We start from the raw sequence: 19,400 nt of genomic DNA on the forward strand, positions 1-19,400 counted from the left end.
GTCTTTCTACATGTATTATGGGCATAGGAATGATCTCATTCTTGTCTGGAACATAGCTAGCTACTTGCTTCTTACCTGTGGTGCCATTTACATTATATCAGTAAGTTCACAAAACCATCACGCTGCTACATGGCAATGACTTGTCTGCTAGTGTCCATACTACTGTAGCTTGTAGTTGATAATTGATATGACACAATACCTCAGAGTATGATGTGCCCATCCTTGCTTCTTTCATTCCAACTCACCTCCCATAGAGGCAGATAAATGTCAATATCATTAGGAGATTGTCTTTACCTTCAGACAGGAGAAGTCGTTTCAAGAATGCAAGCAGTGAGCACTTGGTAGGCTATCAGAAGCTATGCCAACTAATATTCATCTAGTGGTGTTAACCATCATTTATTTGCATGTCCAAGTGCGGATTTAAGTGTGTTAACTTGGCCTCCATGACATATATTGTGCTGTTAAAGATTACTGTTTTTTGTTTGAGCATCTTCATTATGTAGCATTGCTTTTAACTTCAATTATGTCATATGTAAGCATGTTGTGGATGCATACCTCCTATTAGAAGAGTAAGAATATTTCTGCATACCTGCTATAAGAAGATTATTTGAGAAATTCTTTTAGCATTGCTTTTAACTTCAATTATGTCATATTTGCTGAACTATATATGTGTTTGTGCAGTAAAAGCAGCGGATGCGGCCAAATACATTATCACTCATCTGCAGAAGCTAAAAGTTTTAGTAGTCTAGTGTGAAGAACTTAGGCAGCTTAATTATATGATTCTTTGTTGTGAAGATCTACATTTCTTATATCCTGATAGGAGGATATTTTGCTGCACAGTATCATTAGTTGGAGATGGGTTGGACAATAACATAACATTGGATGACTCTAACTATATCTACAAAGATGAGTTGACAATTCAGTTAACTGGAGTTCTGGCTCACAACACAACAGTTAATCATAAATTTCACTTAATTGGAATTCCATGGCTCATCATAACTCCGAATCATAAAGAACAAAATCTGAAAGTAAAGACTCTAACTATATATACAAAGAGCAAAAACTTAACGAAAAATCTGCATTCAACTGCATACTCAATAAGTAGAACAATTCATATATAATGTAATAATTGTACAAATGAACAGATAATTTTAACGAAAAGAAAATTCCAAAAGTTTAACCATACACAACTTATAAACTTTCTAATATACTTTACATGGCAGAACTAATAATATGTAGAGTCAAAAACAGGATGTTGACGAAAACAAAAAGCTGAAAGTTAAATGCTGCATTTTGATAGAAGACTGATTGCTCGTTCACCAAGTTGGAGCAAATGCTGATCATCAAATATGATTTTGGCCTCTGAATGTCTTAGTAAACCACATATGATTGAGGAATGAGGACGTTTTATTTTATGGACAAATAATTGCTCCACCTCTACCCCTTAAAATGCAGCTCTAAAGCCAGCATAGTTGCTCCACAGCCATGAATCACCTCTAAGCGTCCATTAAAACCACCGTTAAAGTGCATCAACCCACCACGACAACAAATAAAGAGTATGCATATAAAAAATCACTTAAAACTGCATAAAAGAAATTCACAAGGCAGCAAAAAGTCATCTGTTAAATTCCAAAAGCGCAACCTATAAATTTGCATCTTACCAACTACAACACTTAGTTTTTTAACAGAATCGCATCATGATTGATAAAGAAAATATGAAGTTGCATAGGTAGAGTCATTTCACCATATAACATATAAAACGCAGAACATTGAAGCGATAGAAGTACAAAATATATAAGTGCAGAGCAAGACGCATTGCAGTAAGACCAATCAGGGATTCTTTTCTTTCTTTATGACTCTGCGAACCTTGTTGCTAGACAGTTGAGAATTGAAGTCATCATCTGCTGATGCCTTATTAGCGGATCTAGTTTTCTTGTCATATGTCTTCAAAGGGGATATTTTTGCATTGCAAGCATCTCCATCGTCTAACACCGACGATCCACTTTCTGATACACTTTTCTCAATGGGAGTTTGCAAAACAGACTTCAGCTGACTTTCGGCCATAAGATCCTTTGAAAAAACAAAACAATTTAATAGCAGTTGCAGAACCAATAAAAAATGGGGTAAAAGTTTTAATTTCATGAAATTTACCCCGAAAAGCTTATCTCCACTTGAGCTTTGTCCATCCAAAAAATGTGGATCCTGTTAAAGAAAAATAAAAAAGAACGATCATCCTATAAGTGGAAAAGTATTTATACATAAATTATATATGATGAGGTTTATATTTTGTCAAAAAATTTTACATTCATATTGTCTTCGAATAAAGTATGGTCGTATTCCTTTAGAAGGTCATCATCATCAGTAAACTTAAGAACTTTGTAGACTTCGACCTGCGACTCAATATTCTCTTGCTTAACAATAACCTTGAACATGAATTTTTTATAAAGAATATCGTCCATTTCACTTGGATAAGAACAGTCAGCATTCGCAAGTGAAGTCTGCACCAAATTTCATAAGTTAGAAATATATTTATGGTTAATCAAATTAAATTTAGTAGTATACCTCAACTAATCTTTCCTTAAGTTCTTTTGCGGACTTCCCTATAAGTTGCATAGCTTCGCGATTCCAAAGCAACAATGAGATAAAAGCGGTTCCATCCATAACACGAACTTGAAGCCTATACCTGCAACTCAATTTTTATTAACCTTATGCATATTTTTTTATAGATATAAGATTTTAAAAATTTCACTAAATAGTACTAACCTGTGAGTAACAGAAGACTCTTCTTCATTGCATTTGGCATAAAAGTATTTATTTCCAACTTTTTCCACCTTTCGACTACACTTGTTGCATGCCAAGTATGACCATCCCCGGTCAAGTTCCAAATTAACAAATTTTGCTGCAATCTAATAGCTGGATTCCTATTGAGTAAAAAATAAATAATTATTGTAAATGCAAAATAGATAACATAAGGTAAATATAATTGATAAAGTAAATTAAACTCACTTGCGTGCACTGAACTAAATCCCTAATAGTTTTAAACAGTACAATTCCTTTGTCTAACTCATTTCTAACAGAGTAACTTTGTTGAGAACTTGTTCGAGTGATTCGCTCAATGTTTGATTGACGTGCTGCAAGTAATCTGCATAAGTCAAAAATTGTAATTTATAAATACTATTATTATATTTTCTGTACATATAGAAAAGGATTATACACTTCACAAACCTGGATTTAAATTCAATAGACTGTGGCAACATAGAATTTATCCATATCTTTGTCTGATACCAACAGCTACGCACTGAGTAATTACCTGTGTGTCAAATGAAATATGAATAAAAATTTGAAATTTAAAATTATTTATACAGTAAAATAAAAAAATACATGTAATTTATGGTAAACCTCGATATTTTTGAGGTTTCATATGCGGGAAAACAACAATCAAAGGCTCATCGGCAGATTCATTCAAGTGATGTTGAATTTGATCCACAAGTTCGCTCCATAATGTTGCCATAATCCTGTTCCTCCTATACGTTTTATGGTAAGGTTAATAAACATATATATATGTAATCTATCAATAAAGTATTTTTTCTATTTTAAAAGTACTTACTGATCATCTTCGAGTACAACATTAATAAGGAAACTTTGGTCGTCTCCTTGATTGTAGGTCTTAACATCTTCATAGGTCACAACCTGACCAACAACATCTATAAATATAAAAGTTAGTGACATACTTTAAGAAATAACATTTTTAACTTCATTTAAAATTTAAAAAAATATTACCGAGTAATTCTATCTCATCGACATCATGTTCATTTGTTAGTTGGTGAAAAGGGCGCAAGTTAAAGATGTTCATATGAAATGAAGGATCATTTGTTTCCTCGACAAATGTCTTTTGAGTAAATGTCAGCTTCAACTTGTGTGTCGTAGTCCTCAACTTCAAATTATTTGGTCCGACTACAAAGTAGTTCATACGATATAAGCGAAGTTCATGTATCTTGTTCCTAAAAAACTTAAGAACATACTTTCCGATTGTAGCATGTATACGATCACCCTGCAAATTCAGATTCATTATTAGTGCACAATTATGAAGCCAACAAATGTAAGCGCGTATATACTTTCATCACTGTGTAAAGTTGTTAAAAGATGTAATGTCAAAAACCAGAATGCTACAGTTGTTGTATATCAATTATGAAGGCAACATTAGCAGAAACAAAGCTGAAAATTGCATATATAAACGTAGTTTGTATATGTTCATCCGATGATCGTGTAACCAAGGCAAGCAGTAGCTAATATTTGCCGAACTTATATATTTTGAACAATAGTTCTTTAATAGCAGAACAATTCCTCTGTTATTTTGAACAATAAATCTATTATTATGTACAAAGATGCAACTTACCTGATTGTTAATATAAGGACAATCACTGTGTAAAGGTATACTCAACATTCGAAGTGAAAAACGAAATGACACAATGGATTCCAGATCAGTTAAAGATCTGTTGATATGGAAGTCAAATTATTTAAGTAATGCATCAGAAGGAATTTTCATATGGAATGCGACTACATTAGTAAGTTTAAAACTATGAAAAAGTTGAATATGTTACCTTAGAATCCTGTAAAACCAATTCAATTGAAAACGGTATTTGCGGGTTAAAGCGATCCGACATTATCCACATTCGAACCACTCTAACTTTGAGATTCCATTGCATCGAGTTGGATGATATTTGTTTGATATCATGAATTTGTGTGGTCATACTTGCAAAGTAATTGCAATCAGACTGTAGTAGATGAAATATGAAGTTGAAAAGGTTTTGAAAATATAAAGCACATAAATCATGGAGTTATAGATGTGTATATAAATTTGGGATTTTTCAGTTGGAAGAGCACGTTTGAGACCACGAGCAGTCGTGGGATAATGGAGATTGTTTTGCGTTTGAGATGCCGACTGTTTTGTTGGAATAACTGATATTATTCCTCCTTTTTTAAAAAAAAAACGTAGGTATTAAGAATTTTAAAAAAGTAATTGCAAATTGTGGATGGTAGTTACAGAGTAAAACACGGGAACTTACAAAGTGGAGGAATCTTTTCCTTGATTTTAATAACAGCAAGTTTAATTAAAGGGAACAAATTCTGGAAACCAAAAATCGTGGGATGAATGTGGGAGTATTAACTGTTCCGATTTTGCTGATTTGTAGAGATACATGTTGTTTTGTTTTTAATAACAACCACGTTAATTAAGGGGAGAAAATACCGAAAAGCTAAAATCGTGGGAGGATTGGCAAAGATATGAGTATTGGCTGGTTATTTCAATTTTTTGCTGATTTAGCTGATTTGTAGGTAGAAGAAAAAAACTCCAACTTTTTTGAAGAGTTGTCTTAATTTATTACATATGTTACCATAATGGGTGTTCCACTTGACAACCTTGCTCGTGTTATTCTATATAGATAGATTTACAACTACAAATCAAAGGGGTTAGGGATGGTTGTTCAAAGTACAATCACACGTAGAGTTTTGTTTTAAAGAGGTTAGGCATTTTCGTAATTAAATCGAAAGTCAGGGGTGATAATAATGACTTACAGGTGTCCTATTGGAAACACCACGTGGCTTTAATTTTTGTTCACCCTTATGGCTTCTCTTCCATCCGATGAAAGCTACCATTTCAGAGCCCATCCCTCTTCCTGGTAAGTTGTTCTTTTTCTTCTTCCTCTTTCCCTTTTGCTCTTATTTTAATTTTTTGATTTCTTTTTCAACTCTCTTGATATATTTGGGGTCTTTTGAAGATGGTCACTGTATTTTTATACACAGTAAAATTCGAGCCCTAATTCATTCTTATGATGTTATCTTTCTAACGATTCTTCTTCCTCTTATCTCTCGAATGGGTTATCTTTTGGTGATTTCTCTCTTTAATTTCATTCTACTGTCTTTTTTGTTGCAATTTTTTGGGTTTTGGAACTTAGAATATGATTGGTTTGAACCCAAATGGGTCTAACTACAAGAATCGTCTTTCCTCTTCACTCCCAAGACTCTTGCTAGGATTGTGGATGTATGTTTTCCTCCTTTTCTTTTTTATTTCCTCTGTTTTTCTCATTTTATGCTCTGCATTTCTTTGGTTGATTTGGGAATAAATGCTAATTTTAGATTATTATTATTTTTGCATGTTTTGGATAATAGCAGATTAGCTCTCAATTTATTGTTCTTTTCGTAAATTTGTAAAATGGTAAATATAACTTCAGAAATTTTCCATATGTGTGTCTGCATAAGCCACTACGTATCAAGTTATTTCCTTGCAGTGCCTCAAAACCTTGGGCCGTACGTGCCAAGCTTCTGCGGTTTATGAATTTTTGGCTCTCTTTTTCTGTCTTGGTTTACTTACCCTGTCACTGTTTCTCCCTCCGTCTCTCTGATCTTGCTGATTGATAAGTTGGTATGAGATTTGTCAGCATCTTCACCATATATAATTCCGTTTTTTTTGGTTTTATCTCCTCATCTTATTCTTATTAATTATTTTCTGACTAATTAGATTTCCACTGTTTTCATCTGCATTTCTTGATTTGGGTAAAACTGTATTGGGTTTTGGTTATTTTTTGAATGGTTAATTTTCTTTTAATGTTAATGATTTAACATCGAGATTTAAAACAGATACTTCTATGTTGCATGGTTACAGGGAAAAATTGTATGAAATTGAGGGAGAATTCAGAACAGCAATACAAACCGTGGTCCTAATCGAGAAAGACCAACAACAACAACAACAACCCAGTATACTTCCACAAGTGGGGTCTGGGGAGGGTAATATGTACGCAGACCTTACCTCTAGCCCGAGGGGCAGAGAGGCTGTTTCCAGGAGACCCTCGGCTCAAGAAAGCAACAAGAGACGTTATATTAGTACTATCAATAGACTCATAATAAAATAACATAAAATAACATAAAATCCATAACATAACATAAAATAACAAAATAACAGCAATATAAGAAATATAGGAAATACGAGAAAGATGTAAAGTATACTAATAACCAACAGATAAAGCCCATCATCAGTAGCTGATCAGTAGCATTCTAAGACTAACTCCTAACTGGCTAGTGTCACTCTAGTGCGTTGTAGAAATATTCACAATTTCCCCATAACCTACAACCTTAATGCTCGACCTTCACAATTCCCTGTTAAGGGTCATGTCCTCAGTAACCCTAAGTCGCGTCATGTCCTGCCTGATCACCTCTCCCCAATACTTCTTAGGTCTCCCTCTACCTCTCCTCGTACCCACCATAGCCAGTCGCTCACACCTCCTCACCGGTGCATCAGTGTTCCTCCTCTGAATGTGCCCGAACCATCTGAGTCTTGCTTCCCGCATCTTGTCCTCCATGGGGGCCACACCCACCTTCTCTCGAATATCTTCATTCCTAATCTTATCCCTCCTTGTATGCCCGCACATCCACCTCAACATCCTCATCTCTGCAACTTTCATCTTCTGGATGTGTGAGTTCTTAACCGGCCAACACTCGGTCCCATACAACATGGCAGGCTTAACCACTGCTCTATAAAATTTACCTTTCAGTAACGGTGACACCTTCTTGTCACATAGGACTCCCGTCGCTAACCTCCACTTCATCCACCCCACCCCTATACGGTGTGTGACATCCTCGTCGATCCCCCCGGTCCCCTGAATAACTGACTCAAGGTACTTGAAACTACCCCTCTTAGGGATGACTTGAGAATCAAGCCTCACTTCCACTCCCGCTTCCGTCGGCTCGGCCCCAAATTTGCACTCGAGGTATTCCGTCTTCGTCCTGCTCAACCTAAAACCTTTTGACTCAAGGGCATGTCTCCAAACCTCTAGCCTCTCGCTTACGCCGCGTCGTGTCTCGTCAATTAGGACTATGTCATCCGCGTCGAGAAAGACCATGAAGCGAAAAAGGAGCTTATGGCTAAAAAATTTGTAAGAAAGCTTGAAATGTTACTATTCCTTGGACGGAAGTAATCTATTGTCTTTAAGGAGGTAATTATACCGCTTTATAAGATTTATAGTCTAACTTATGTGGTTGGTGCATTTCTTTGGAGGAACAAAAAATTTTAAAGAGCCATTTTTATTCAATAACTATTGTTACTTCAACTACTTTGATTTGAGTCTTCAAGTCTGGTGAATTGTACATGAACGACGTGTCTTTTAATTTGTAGCACCAAGTTGATAGATTTCATAAGGCGTCTGCTTATGGTTATTAGGTTGTTAAAAATGATATATATATATATATATATATATATATATATATATATATATATATATATATATATATATATATATATATATATATATATGTAGATCAAATCAATTGGCACGGCAACTAGGCTATAAAAGATGACATTTAAAAAAAATATATAACAAATTTGTAGATGTGTACTGTAACAGCCAGTTGATGCATAGAGACAAAGAGGATCTTTTGATAAGTTAGAGATTAAGAGGATTAAGGAGATAAAAGAGGAGAAAAAAATAAGAGAAAGGGATCACTATATAATACAAATTTATTTTATTAACCAAAACCTGCTGAAGAAACTTGACGATTAAATATTCTTTTTTTTCCAGTATCTAATGGTGCATGGTATCCATATGGAGCAATAAAAAACATTGACGGAGAAGGTATATACTGTAGTTGTTCCAAAGGGAGTATGTGGCTATAAAAGGCATTGAAAACATCGGTGCCAGATACCCTGTTACTACATCAGTTAATGAAACATTATGTTAACTATGAGGTAGAATTATAGAACTGTGGATTGCAAAATGGTTTCTTAGAGGCCAAAATAGGTCTTAAATTCATTTGAAAAAAAAGATGGATTTGTCCTTTGAAATTTTTTTAGAGTTGGGAAGTTAACTGTTAAGAGCAAATTTTCTATTAAGAGTAACAAGATGATTCTTTTCCAAAGTACTAATTTTATTAAGAGAATGTCAATTGTTTTTTTCAAAATTACTGTATTTTCAACTAAAGCAACAAGATATAGTCAACCCCTAGAAGGAAAATAATGACGTTAGACGTACTTCAACAGAGGTACAACTTAAATGATTTCAAAATACTTTTATTGACTGATTCTTGTTACAGTTGATCTAATATGATAGTTCATAGTGTGTGCTGCTTTAGAAGACAACAATTCCTTCTTGATTTGAGATATAATTTACTACATCTTTGGCTGCAAGTTCATCAGAAAATAGGGACAATTTAGAGATTATGCTTGCTGGTTTATCTTGTGCTTCACCTCCTTAATATCATTCTGCTTTGGTTTTCCATCTTTATCGAAGTTACCTGGACTTGAAATATTGTTTCTCTGTTCCTTTGTCGTTGCTGGTAGTTTAAAGTCCACTGTATTTCTTGGATCCAATGTTCATCTCAATATTGAAATGGAACTATGCTGCACTACTTTTGCCCCTCTCCTCCCATAAAAATGGGAGAGAAGAAAAGGACTATTCTTATATAGAAAGTAGGAGGGAAAGAAAATGAAAAATATGTGTCTAAAAGTTGAGATAATTGACTGTAGTAAAATATTGTAAACAACTCTCTTCCTTGCAAGTGACAGTTAATCAGGGAATCAATATGATATACTAAAAGCTGAATTGAGAAATTATCCTTTTAGTTCATTCATAAGATGTTTGATATTTGTTTTCAGGAATCCTCACTGACATCTCTTGCTCATGGATGGCAAGTGATAACGGAAGAGCTTTTTTTAAGCATTGGCAATTTGAATACATCAACCTAAAAGAAGAAGAAACAGAGAAGAAAAAATATTGACAATATGGAGTTGGACATGTGGGAACATGTAAATAGGTACGCTGATAATATAGCTATTCTATATTTTTGTTTGGTGTTATAACTCATAGTGATTTTCCTGTAAATATGCTTGACTGATACATACTGAAATTTTGTAACTTGTGCACCATGATTGTACTATTCCCTGCATCCTATTTCATGTTTCAGACTTCCATGCAAGCATATAGAATATTATATTTTTATTGGAAATATTCGTTTGTATTAGACAACATTTTTCAGGCATTCCATCTCTATCAGTAATCAAATAAGTTTTGTAAAGGGACCGAAAGAACTAAACAGAAGTATTCTTCCACCAGCGCTAATACACTACAAGGTGTTCTGCCCATGTTTGTTCACTCCAAGGACTATATATATGTGTGTGTGTGTGTGTGTGTGTGTGTATTTGTCAAGAAAGTTTATAAAAAACTCAACCCAAGGGGGCATCTTACAACTGAAACACTGCATATAAATCTGAATGAAATTTGAGATATGGTCAATTGATGCTCCTGATAACTATAACTTATAAATCTTCCTCATTTAAAACTCATAATTTCAATTTCTTTTACACCCAAAATTAATTTTCTTGAATTTTGGTACTACATAGGTGATTTTACTAGATTGAGTTTCTGTTTGGCAATTTGAGGAAACTTAATATCGAGATAAATGTAGAAACAAATCATTCATTATCATAAAGACACATATATTATGCATTATAATACGTGTCTCCTTATTCATTTATACTGATCTACCTTTTCAGAAGCTAGAACCTGCGCCAAATCTTAGATAGATCAGTTTTCAGTATCCTCATCCTTAGTTTATTCTTCTCTGTTGGCTTCACCGGTCTAATAGTCAAATTTCTAAATTTGAGTTTTAAGTTCTCTATGGTTTGAGACATTGAGCATTACTTTTTCCAGTTCAAGCTTGATTCTGTTCAACTGTATAGTTTCAGGCATACAGAATGTATAACTCCAATATGAGAAAGGGATATCCATTGATCCATTCTAGGGAGGGAAGGAGGGAATAGTGAAGACGTTCTGATTTGTTGGAGACAAAAAGAAGGATCAAAATGCATGAAGTTAATGAATCGTGCAATACAATAGAGACTTTTACAGATCACAAGAAAGGGCACAAACAAGTACCTACAGAGCAGCCTGAAAGATGATTCTTTCATCAGATGTTGCAGGGGTAATGTAAGGGATCATATGTTGAACACCTGAAGTGGACATTTTGTGCATCAAAGACGGAGGTAATGCTTTATCTCATTTATTTTCATTATTCTTCCCCCCTGTTGAAATGAAGAGGGTTATATGTGTCTCTTTTACGTTGAATAATAAGAAGAGTATCTATTGACTTTAGGCTTCAGGTTGGTTTAGGACTGCTGGTTAGAGATGTAGATAAAAGGTGTGAATATGTTATTGAGCTTGCATATAAACTAATATCAACATAAGTGACAAAATTACTGTTCGAAATATGTTGTTGAATATACGTTGGTCCTCTATATATTGACATATTAAATTAGTACGAACTATGTTGAGAAAGAGAAGTTTTATGACAAAGAGAAGTTGTAGAAAGGACTAACTATGTTTTTCGAATTACACAAAAAAAAAAATAGCAAATTTCTTATATGGAATTTGCAACTTTTAGTTTGGGAATAACCATTCAAGGAGTTTTTTTTTCTCTTACACTTGGTTCTTTTATATGTGACTTTCTCTAATTTCCATTTATGCACTTTTTTCTATTGCATGCAATTTCCTTTTGCCAACAGAGATTTACTTATCGAGTTTTACCATGCAAGTGCTCATTGATATTCTGAATGGTCATAAGTTTCGGTTTTCAAGTTTCAAATTCAACTGTCTTATTTTGTGTTTATCAAGTTACTTTTCACTTGCCTTTTTACTTCTATCTTTGATCTAAGTATATGTCGACAGAAGATGGAAAGAAGGATGGATAGGTAGATGGAAGTCATTGCAAATAATTTGTAATGACTATGAACTCAAGTAATTACACTTCATTATTCTGACTTGCCAAACTTATAGAAGTTATAGAGTTTCATTCTTGGAGAAGACGTGTTCACTGAGTCGTCAGTTTACGCACAAGAAGTATGGAGAGAGTACAAGGCCAGAAAATACCTTGCAGATTGTTCTATTATGGCGGAAAAGTTATGGTTTGTGGCCTTACCTTTGAGAATTGAATCTGGATTTAATGTCTTTATTATAATTATTAAAGTGGTCATGTTGCATCCAATTCATATTAATAAAGAAGAAAATCTCTGTGAATTACTTTGTGAATTGTTTATATAGGTCAGTTTATTCATCAAGAGTGCCAATAATCGTGAGACTTGTTGTTTCACCTTCTAATGTTGTGTAGATTACGCCGCGACTCCATATGGATGAATGTTATTGCAGGATTTTACACCTGTATTATATGAGAAAAAATGTCTATTAACTGTTTTCAAGAAGTTGAAATATCTCAGATAAGTTGTGTTACATTATCAACTTTTTCATTGAAGGTTGGATGTTGGAGATGGTTACATCTTTAAGTGCAATAAACGGGTATGCTGATTTAGTTCTTTCAAAGCAACACTAACGTGGTTTAGAAGAAGGGGGGAAGTTGGAGAAGAATCTTCAAAATCAATTGTTATCATATTTGTTGGTATTCTGGATTCTATACTCTCGATTTAGATTTGGAGTTGAGCAAGATCACGTAGAGGATGGTTTCCATGATTCCATCCTTATAGTTGAATCAGTTGATTAAATTAGTTATGTTTCCTTTTTGTTTTAGATCAATTACCTTTGTTATTTCAATATGACCATATTTTCAAACGTTGTTATAAAGTCAGTATGTTTTCTTCAAATTATTGGGCTTAACTATAGGGATTTTTACCTATCTATACCATATATCAAAACTTATTACCCTCAATGTTTAAGGTTTGTGTTTATTACATTTAAGCATACCAAATTACCATTTCTATACCATAATTCAAATTAGGGATATAATTAAGGGTTCATTTTTATTAGGCATAATTATAGGACTGTATCTTCACGTTATTTGGTTTACCCGCCCCTCTCTCCTCCCACCCCCCCCCACACCCCCTACGATTTACCTTCAGTTGCCCGCCCCCACAATTTACCTTCAGTTTTTCCTCCATTCTCGTACAATCTCTTCTCACCCACAATTACCATCACTTTCTTCTCCACTTAATTACCTTCAGTTGATAGTATCCCCCACGATTTGAATTCACTTCCATCTTTGTCTTCAACTCCTAAATCATGAAAAAAACCAACACTCCCCAAAAAAATCATCAAAAGCTATATTAGCTGATATTCCAACCTTTGATTTGGGTGTTTTAACACCAAAATCACCACAAAAAAACCCACAAACGACGCATGCAAGTAAACAAACTACTGGTATTTCATCTCCTAGACAAATTCGTGCGGAAATGAGAAGCAATTGCACGATGTTGATGTTGGTAGAGTTGATAAACTAGTCGACAATCAACTGAAACGCAAGGGGAAAGAGTTGAGTGTAGATGACGATTTTGTAGATGATTCTCCCAAAGTTCAATCTGTGAAAAAACACAAGGTCTCTCCTTCTTCATCAAAACCAAAGAAGAAGAAACCCTCAAAAAAAGTACCAAAATTGGTTAAGGAAAAATTTTCAATAAAGGTAAACACTATTTATGTTTCCTCACTGTTTTGTAGTTTGATTTTGGTTGTAAAAATCTGTTGTTCAAGTGTTAATTTAGTGTTCAAGTGTTTTTTGGCCAAATGTGGTATTGTCCTAATTTTGTAGATTATTTTTCACAATTTTGTAGGTTTAATGGAACTGTGATTATTAGACAGTGTATACTGTAGTTAGTTTGTAGTTGATTTGTAGTCTGTTCGTTAAATTGTAGAGATGGTATTTTTCATTGCAACCTGTATTGCTGCTACATTTAACTTCATTCTAAATACAATTTATCTACATGTTGTGAGTTAATTGAAGTAACTGTTACATTCTGTAGATAATGTTTACAAGTGCATTGTTCTTCTTTGATTGTTCAAGTGTATTTTGGTAAAATGTGGTGTTGTCCTAAATTTGTAGATTCTTTGTCTCAATTTTGTAGTCTAATTGGAACTGTGACTCTTAGATAGTGTATAAATGTAGTTAGTTTTGTAGTTGATGTGTAGTCTGATGGTTAAATTGTAGATATGTTATTTTTTTATTGTAGCCTGTATAGCTCATATATTTAACTTCATTCTAACTACAGTTAATCTACATTTATGTGACATACTTGAAGTAACTGTTACATCCTGTAGATTCTTTGTCTCAATTTTGTAGTTTAATTGGAACTGTGACTCTTAGACAGTGTATAAATGTAGTTAGTTTGTAGTTGATGTGTAGTCTGATGGTTAAATTGTAGATATGTTATTTTTTATTGTAGCCTGTATAGCTCATATATTTAACTTCATTCTAACTACAGTTAATCTACATTTATGTGACATACTTGAAGTAACTGTTACATCCTGTAGATAATGTTTACACGTGCATTGTTCTTCTGTTATTGTTTTGTAGTTATAGGTGTGGGTAGGCTATTCTTCTTCTAGTTATATTTTGTATTTGTCATGTAGTTATATGTAGATTACTGTTTCCTTTTTATGCAAACTACTAATGTTCATTAATTTTATATTTTCTACAGAATGGACCTTACTTTGTACAACAAAATGTTGATTATGGTGTGCTTAGATTCCACAGTTTGTGTGATCCTAGCATACCTAGCCAGATACAAGCTTTACTCTCTCCGAATGCTTTAAGGGTTTTCAGAAAAACTTGTTTTGGTTACTTATTAGGTCTCCCCAAAATCTGTATGCAAAACCAAACACTTCATCTTCTGATGAAGTATGAATTGACAAAGTCTACTGACTCATATTTTTCAGTACTATTTAAGGCTGAAAAATTGAATTTTTCCTTGAGAGAATTTGGGTTGATAACTGGTCTTAATTGTGTGAATAAGTTTTCAGACTATGGTTACACTTCCACCTATGTTAGCCCTTTAATGAATACATATTTTCCGAACAAAGAAAGGGTTGAGAAATGGCATTTGAAAAAAGTAGTGACTAATAAAGCATGGGCAAACGATGTGGATGCGGTGAAGTTGTGCATTCTTTATATGTTGGAATTTTTTGTTTGTCCTTCTGATAAAGACCATGTGACTTTCATAGACAAGTTTATGTTCTTTCTAATAGAGTCTGGTAATTTTGAGTCATACCCATGGGGTATCAAATCCTTCAAGCAGGTTATTGAATCTGTCCGACATCGTCTTAATCCCCATGTACATTCTTATCTGATACGGGGATGCTCATTAGCCTTGCAAGTGTGGTTATATGAGTGTTGCTCGTCCGTCAGCACCGAGCTTGCTACGAGATGTTCTGAATCTATACCTCGCATTTTAAGATGGTCAGCTACAAAAGGGCAGATTTGGTTAACTGCAATTGAAGAGAAGATGATCAAGCCTGAGTGGATCAAGGTATTTTTTTCCACTTTTGTATGATGCTACAATTACATTCATAATAACTACATTGAATCTACATTTTTTTGTCACTTGAATTAACTGTTATTTTCATCATTCAGTTCACAAACATGATTGAATCTGGAGAAGAGCTTGGAGTGCTTAATCTGCCAGACAAGATTCAATATGAAGATGAACATGGTGCTCAACCATCACATGTTCCAACTGCTGCTTCTCCATCATTTGAACCCAAATATACAGATTGTCAAGAGGACATTGAATCTGTCAGTAGCAAGCTCATGAAGTTGGAAAAGGGGATTGTGCAGGTATTATGAATAACTACAATATATTGACATAATTTGCTACATTTTGACTTCATTACATAACAATTATAGTATGTTATACATTGTAGTTAATTTGTGGTATAAATCTATAACAATTATAGTTTGTTGAATTGTAGTGTAACTGTAGCAGTTAGAATAAGATTACCAACTAATTATATATTTAATTTTTAGGTTGATGTAAAGTTAGATGCCTATAGGAAGGATGTTTTTGAGGAACTCTCAAGCCTTCGAGAGTTCATAGATCAATCTTTGAAGGGTGTTATGAATGTGATAAACAAGAGGTTTGATTTGGACGAGTCAAAGGTAAGAATTTACATATAATTTTGTACTAAGACTAATTAAGACATATGAATAAAGTAGTCTCAAATATTCCCCAAAATTGTAGTTTGCTGGTAGTTCAACAAAAAATAATTACCAACATCAAGGAGATAACAACCAGCAATTCCAGTTCAATGCTGGTGATCAACTGCATGGAAGCACAAGCAATACAGGTATCTACAAAATTCCTGCATACATATCTACAAATTTCAAGACAGCATTATTAAATTATACTAATCATTTTTTTACTATGTGTTGCAGCTACAATTTCTCCAGAACATTTTCAACCACATGTTGACTTATATCCTGACTTCCAAGAAGCAGCTGAGGCATATAAAGCAGGTACAGAACCATTCCTTCATTACAATAAGGTTTTTATGCAAAATTTTAATAATTTACACCTTAACTACATATTCCTACATATATCTACAATTCTCATTCCCAATTATTCATTCAAGCTGATGTTTCACCAGAACATCTACAAGGAAATATTGAGGAAGAACCAGTAATTGATGAAGTGGCTGAGCCACAACAAGCAGGTAATATATTCTCTATATTCTCTATAACTCCATAATACTGTTCATATCTACATTGATCTACACTTATCTACAGAAGGTGAAGTTCCACAGTCGCCAATTCACGGTGTGACTGTGACTGAAGTTGTTCCTGAAGGCATTGATAAAAAAGTTGTTCCTGAAGGCATTGAAAACAAAGGTTTGACATTGGATGACTTTGAGCTGCCAGAAAACTTATCACAGTTGGTCATGTATGGCGAGCCCATACTAGATGAATCAACCCCTGTTCATCCCGGTAGAACAAGGCAACCGGGAAAACATGCACGATCACCTTTCACATCTTTGTATAGTTCTGGAGGCAGCACATCTGTTGGACCTAAAAAATTTTACCTCAAGCACCCCTTCACAAGTGTCATAGGTGAAAATGTAGATCCTGAATTGACAAAAAGGTTCACCAACTGGTTATACATTCGTAGTGATAAAGTATCTAGGAGGTATGAATGCTTCATTTTACACTGTCTGTTCACCATTTTTATACTTTAAAATTGTAATTCATTTTGTAAATTTTTTGTATTTGATCATCTTTTTTTTGTTATTACAGGAGGAAATATTACTTTTCCAAGAAGGATAACCAAATCAAGCCTTGGTTGGATTTTGGTTGTGAAAAGATTGATAAGAAGGACTGGTTTTATGACCTTGCTCACCCCGGACAAGTTATCAATAACACAATAAGTATAAAGAACATAATCATTCACAATATCTGTTTTGTCTTCAGCTGTGTAGTGTAATTGTAGTTTATTTTCAGCTATGATGTGTAATTGTAGTAATATTGTAGACAACATATATATGTTACTATATTTATGTCTCAGCTGTGAAATTTTGCTTTTTATGGACCTTATGTATCATATGTGATGATGATTGTATGTACAAACTGGAATTTTGGTACTTTTGACTGACTTGGAATCTCCGTGTACCACAACTGTAGTTACCTTGTAGTAATATTGTAGAGCTTGTGATTGTGCCTATTAATATTAACTGTAGGTTGAACTTGCTGATTTTTGGGAGCTTAAGTTAGGTGGTATGTTTCATTTGTTCCTCTGTATAGTGAATAAATGTAGACAGTGCATAAATATAGTTAATGTGTAGTTGTTTTGTAGTCTGATGGGTCAATTGTACATATAGTACTTGTTCACTATGGTTCATACAAACTACAATTAAATTACATTTTGTGAGGAACTTGGACTAACTGTTATATTTCTGTAGTTATAGTGTAGCTAATTTGCAGCAATCTGTTAGAGTTTTTAATAAATTCAAATTGTAGTTAATCTGTAGCTGTCTTGTAGACAAGCGTGGTTACATCGTACCTTATTGTATATGTTTATTCTATTTTGGCAGCACATTGATGTTATTATGTATTATCTGCGAATAAGAGGCAAATATGGCCCCAACAATAATACTAGGTTCACAATCACGTATTGCTTGTTCAAGACAAAGATTGAAAGAATCTATGACAAGTTCATAAGTTCTCCACCGGAACAAAGGTATTCGGTTGTTAAACCCGAGGATGATGTTGGAGAATATATTCTTGGGTACAGAATTCTTGCTAACGTTGCCTGGGATCTTGTTGACTATGTGCTCATGCCTGTGAACCTTGTAGAGAACTTCCATTGGTTGTTGCTAGTTTTTGACATAAAGGACAGACAACTTTATGTTTATGATTCCATGGTGAGAGCAAACCGTCATAAAACAGTAGAGACATTGGTTGACAAGTTTTCAATCATTATCCCTCTGTATTTGTCATGCACTGGTTTCTATGGTAAACGTAAAGACATTAACTTCAAGAGCACAAATGCATACATCGAAAAACCAGTTACGGACCCTCTCGACATACAATGGATGATTGCTGAGATTCCACAACAAAAGGAAGGCTCAGTGTAAAAAAATAATCTCCTTTTCTATATGTTTAATTTTTTTATTTTAATCATTTGTTATATAATGAAAAATTCTCATCTTATGCAGCGATTGTGGTGTATTTGTGGCTGCATTTGCGGAGTATGTTAGCCTTGGAGATTTGGGCAATCCCAAAGGAAGATCTTTCTGATATTGACCAACACCGTAGACGCTATGGAGCTCTACTGTGGGACTATGCAACAAAGAAGCAAGAAGATGGGTCAATCAGTGAGAGTGAGGTTACTGGCAGGCTAGCAAGGAGGAAGGGTGCTCCGGCAAAAAACGAGAGGACTAGAGTGCAACAAAAGAAGAAATAGACTATTGTGTTCCTAGTTTGGTCTGTGAAATTTGGTAGTTGAATTGGAAAACAATGTAGGAAATATGTCGTTTTGGTTTTCTACAACACTTTTTGTTGATTACATTATACTCTAGTACTCTGATTACATTTTTACAGCAACAGCTTTGTCTTACAATTTGACTTTAATCTTCAAGTTATTTTTATAAATACCTTCAAGTGCCAAGTAATATCTGTATATAACTGTCATTTGTTACACAACAGAAAGATAAAATAAATACAGGAATCATATAAATAATTTAGCCATTTTTTATCAACAAGGTTTATCAAAAAAATTCAATTTATCTACATTTAAACTACGTCAAACTACATTTTAACTACAACTCCTCTACATATGAATAACAGGACTACAGTTCTAACACAGTTAAACTACATATTCACTACAATCTGGATACAATTTACGTTGAATGGATTCTTTATTAATATCAGTTTTTTTGTATACAGTAAATATTAAAGTTTAACTATTCTATAAAAAAAAGACAACTTTAGATGCTTGACAGAATACATAAAAACATAAATAGTGCAGATATACAAATTAATGTTTATACTTCTTATTCATCTTCAAAACTTAAACAATTAGACAAGAAAATCCGATAATTTGAGCTCACTAACATTTATTTTGAATAACTATTCTAACTACATGATAT

The 19,400-nt window shown here is 33.8% G+C and overlaps 3 protein-coding genes across 18 annotated transcripts; 1 reads left to right on the top strand and 2 right to left on the bottom strand.

Annotated features, from left to right (window-relative positions):
• Positions 1-1,189: 1,189 nt before the first annotated feature.
• LOC142172834 (uncharacterized) lies at positions 1,190-2,904 on the bottom strand. The gene is made up of 5 exons (XM_075236507.1): positions 2,764-2,904; positions 2,563-2,683; positions 2,304-2,498; positions 2,152-2,202; positions 1,190-2,070 (listed from the first exon to the last, which is right to left on the bottom strand). Exons 2-5 carry the CDS (start codon positions 2,659-2,661, stop codon positions 1,831-1,833), a joined length of 585 nt encoding a protein of 194 aa, XP_075092608.1. The 5' UTR covers positions 2,662-2,683; positions 2,764-2,904; the 3' UTR covers positions 1,190-1,830.
• LOC142172833 (uncharacterized) lies at positions 2,792-4,929 on the bottom strand. The gene is made up of 7 exons (XM_075236506.1): positions 4,602-4,929; positions 3,781-4,051; positions 3,608-3,704; positions 3,400-3,524; positions 3,226-3,310; positions 3,007-3,142; positions 2,792-2,921 (listed from the first exon to the last, which is right to left on the bottom strand). The coding sequence occupies exons 1-7, from the start codon at positions 4,749-4,751 to the stop codon at positions 2,907-2,909; spliced, it is 879 nt and encodes a 292-aa protein (XP_075092607.1). The 5' UTR covers positions 4,752-4,929; the 3' UTR covers positions 2,792-2,906.
• A 495-nt stretch (positions 4,930-5,424) lies between these two features.
• Positions 5,425-17,398, top strand: LOC107787133 (uncharacterized). 16 transcript variants are annotated; one of them, XM_075237261.1, is made up of 13 exons: positions 5,425-5,678; positions 6,662-7,988; positions 9,644-9,801; positions 10,727-11,029; positions 11,712-11,947; positions 12,293-15,289; positions 15,394-15,597; positions 15,787-15,918; positions 16,001-16,106; positions 16,195-16,275; positions 16,407-16,472; positions 16,546-16,942; positions 17,050-17,398. In XM_075237261.1, exons 6-13 carry the CDS (start codon positions 14,630-14,632, stop codon positions 17,234-17,236), a joined length of 1,833 nt encoding a protein of 610 aa, XP_075093362.1. In that variant the 5' UTR covers positions 5,425-5,678; positions 6,662-7,988; positions 9,644-9,801; positions 10,727-11,029; positions 11,712-11,947; positions 12,293-14,629; the 3' UTR covers positions 17,237-17,398. The 16 variants fall into 16 exon arrangements, 13 of the variants coding, with proteins under 13 accessions (XP_075093362.1, XP_075093358.1, XP_075093365.1 ...); XM_075237264.1 differs by having other exon boundaries at positions 5,430-5,678; positions 10,733-11,947; XM_075237253.1 differs by having other exon boundaries at positions 5,449-5,678; positions 8,571-9,801; positions 10,727-11,947.
• The last annotated feature ends 2,002 nt before the right edge of the window (positions 17,399-19,400 follow it).

The sequence above is a fragment of the Nicotiana tabacum genome, chromosome 18 (genome assembly GCF_000715075.1).
Source record: "Nicotiana tabacum cultivar K326 chromosome 18, ASM71507v2, whole genome shotgun sequence".
In the NCBI taxonomy this organism is placed as follows: domain Eukaryota; kingdom Viridiplantae; phylum Streptophyta; class Magnoliopsida; order Solanales; family Solanaceae; genus Nicotiana; species Nicotiana tabacum.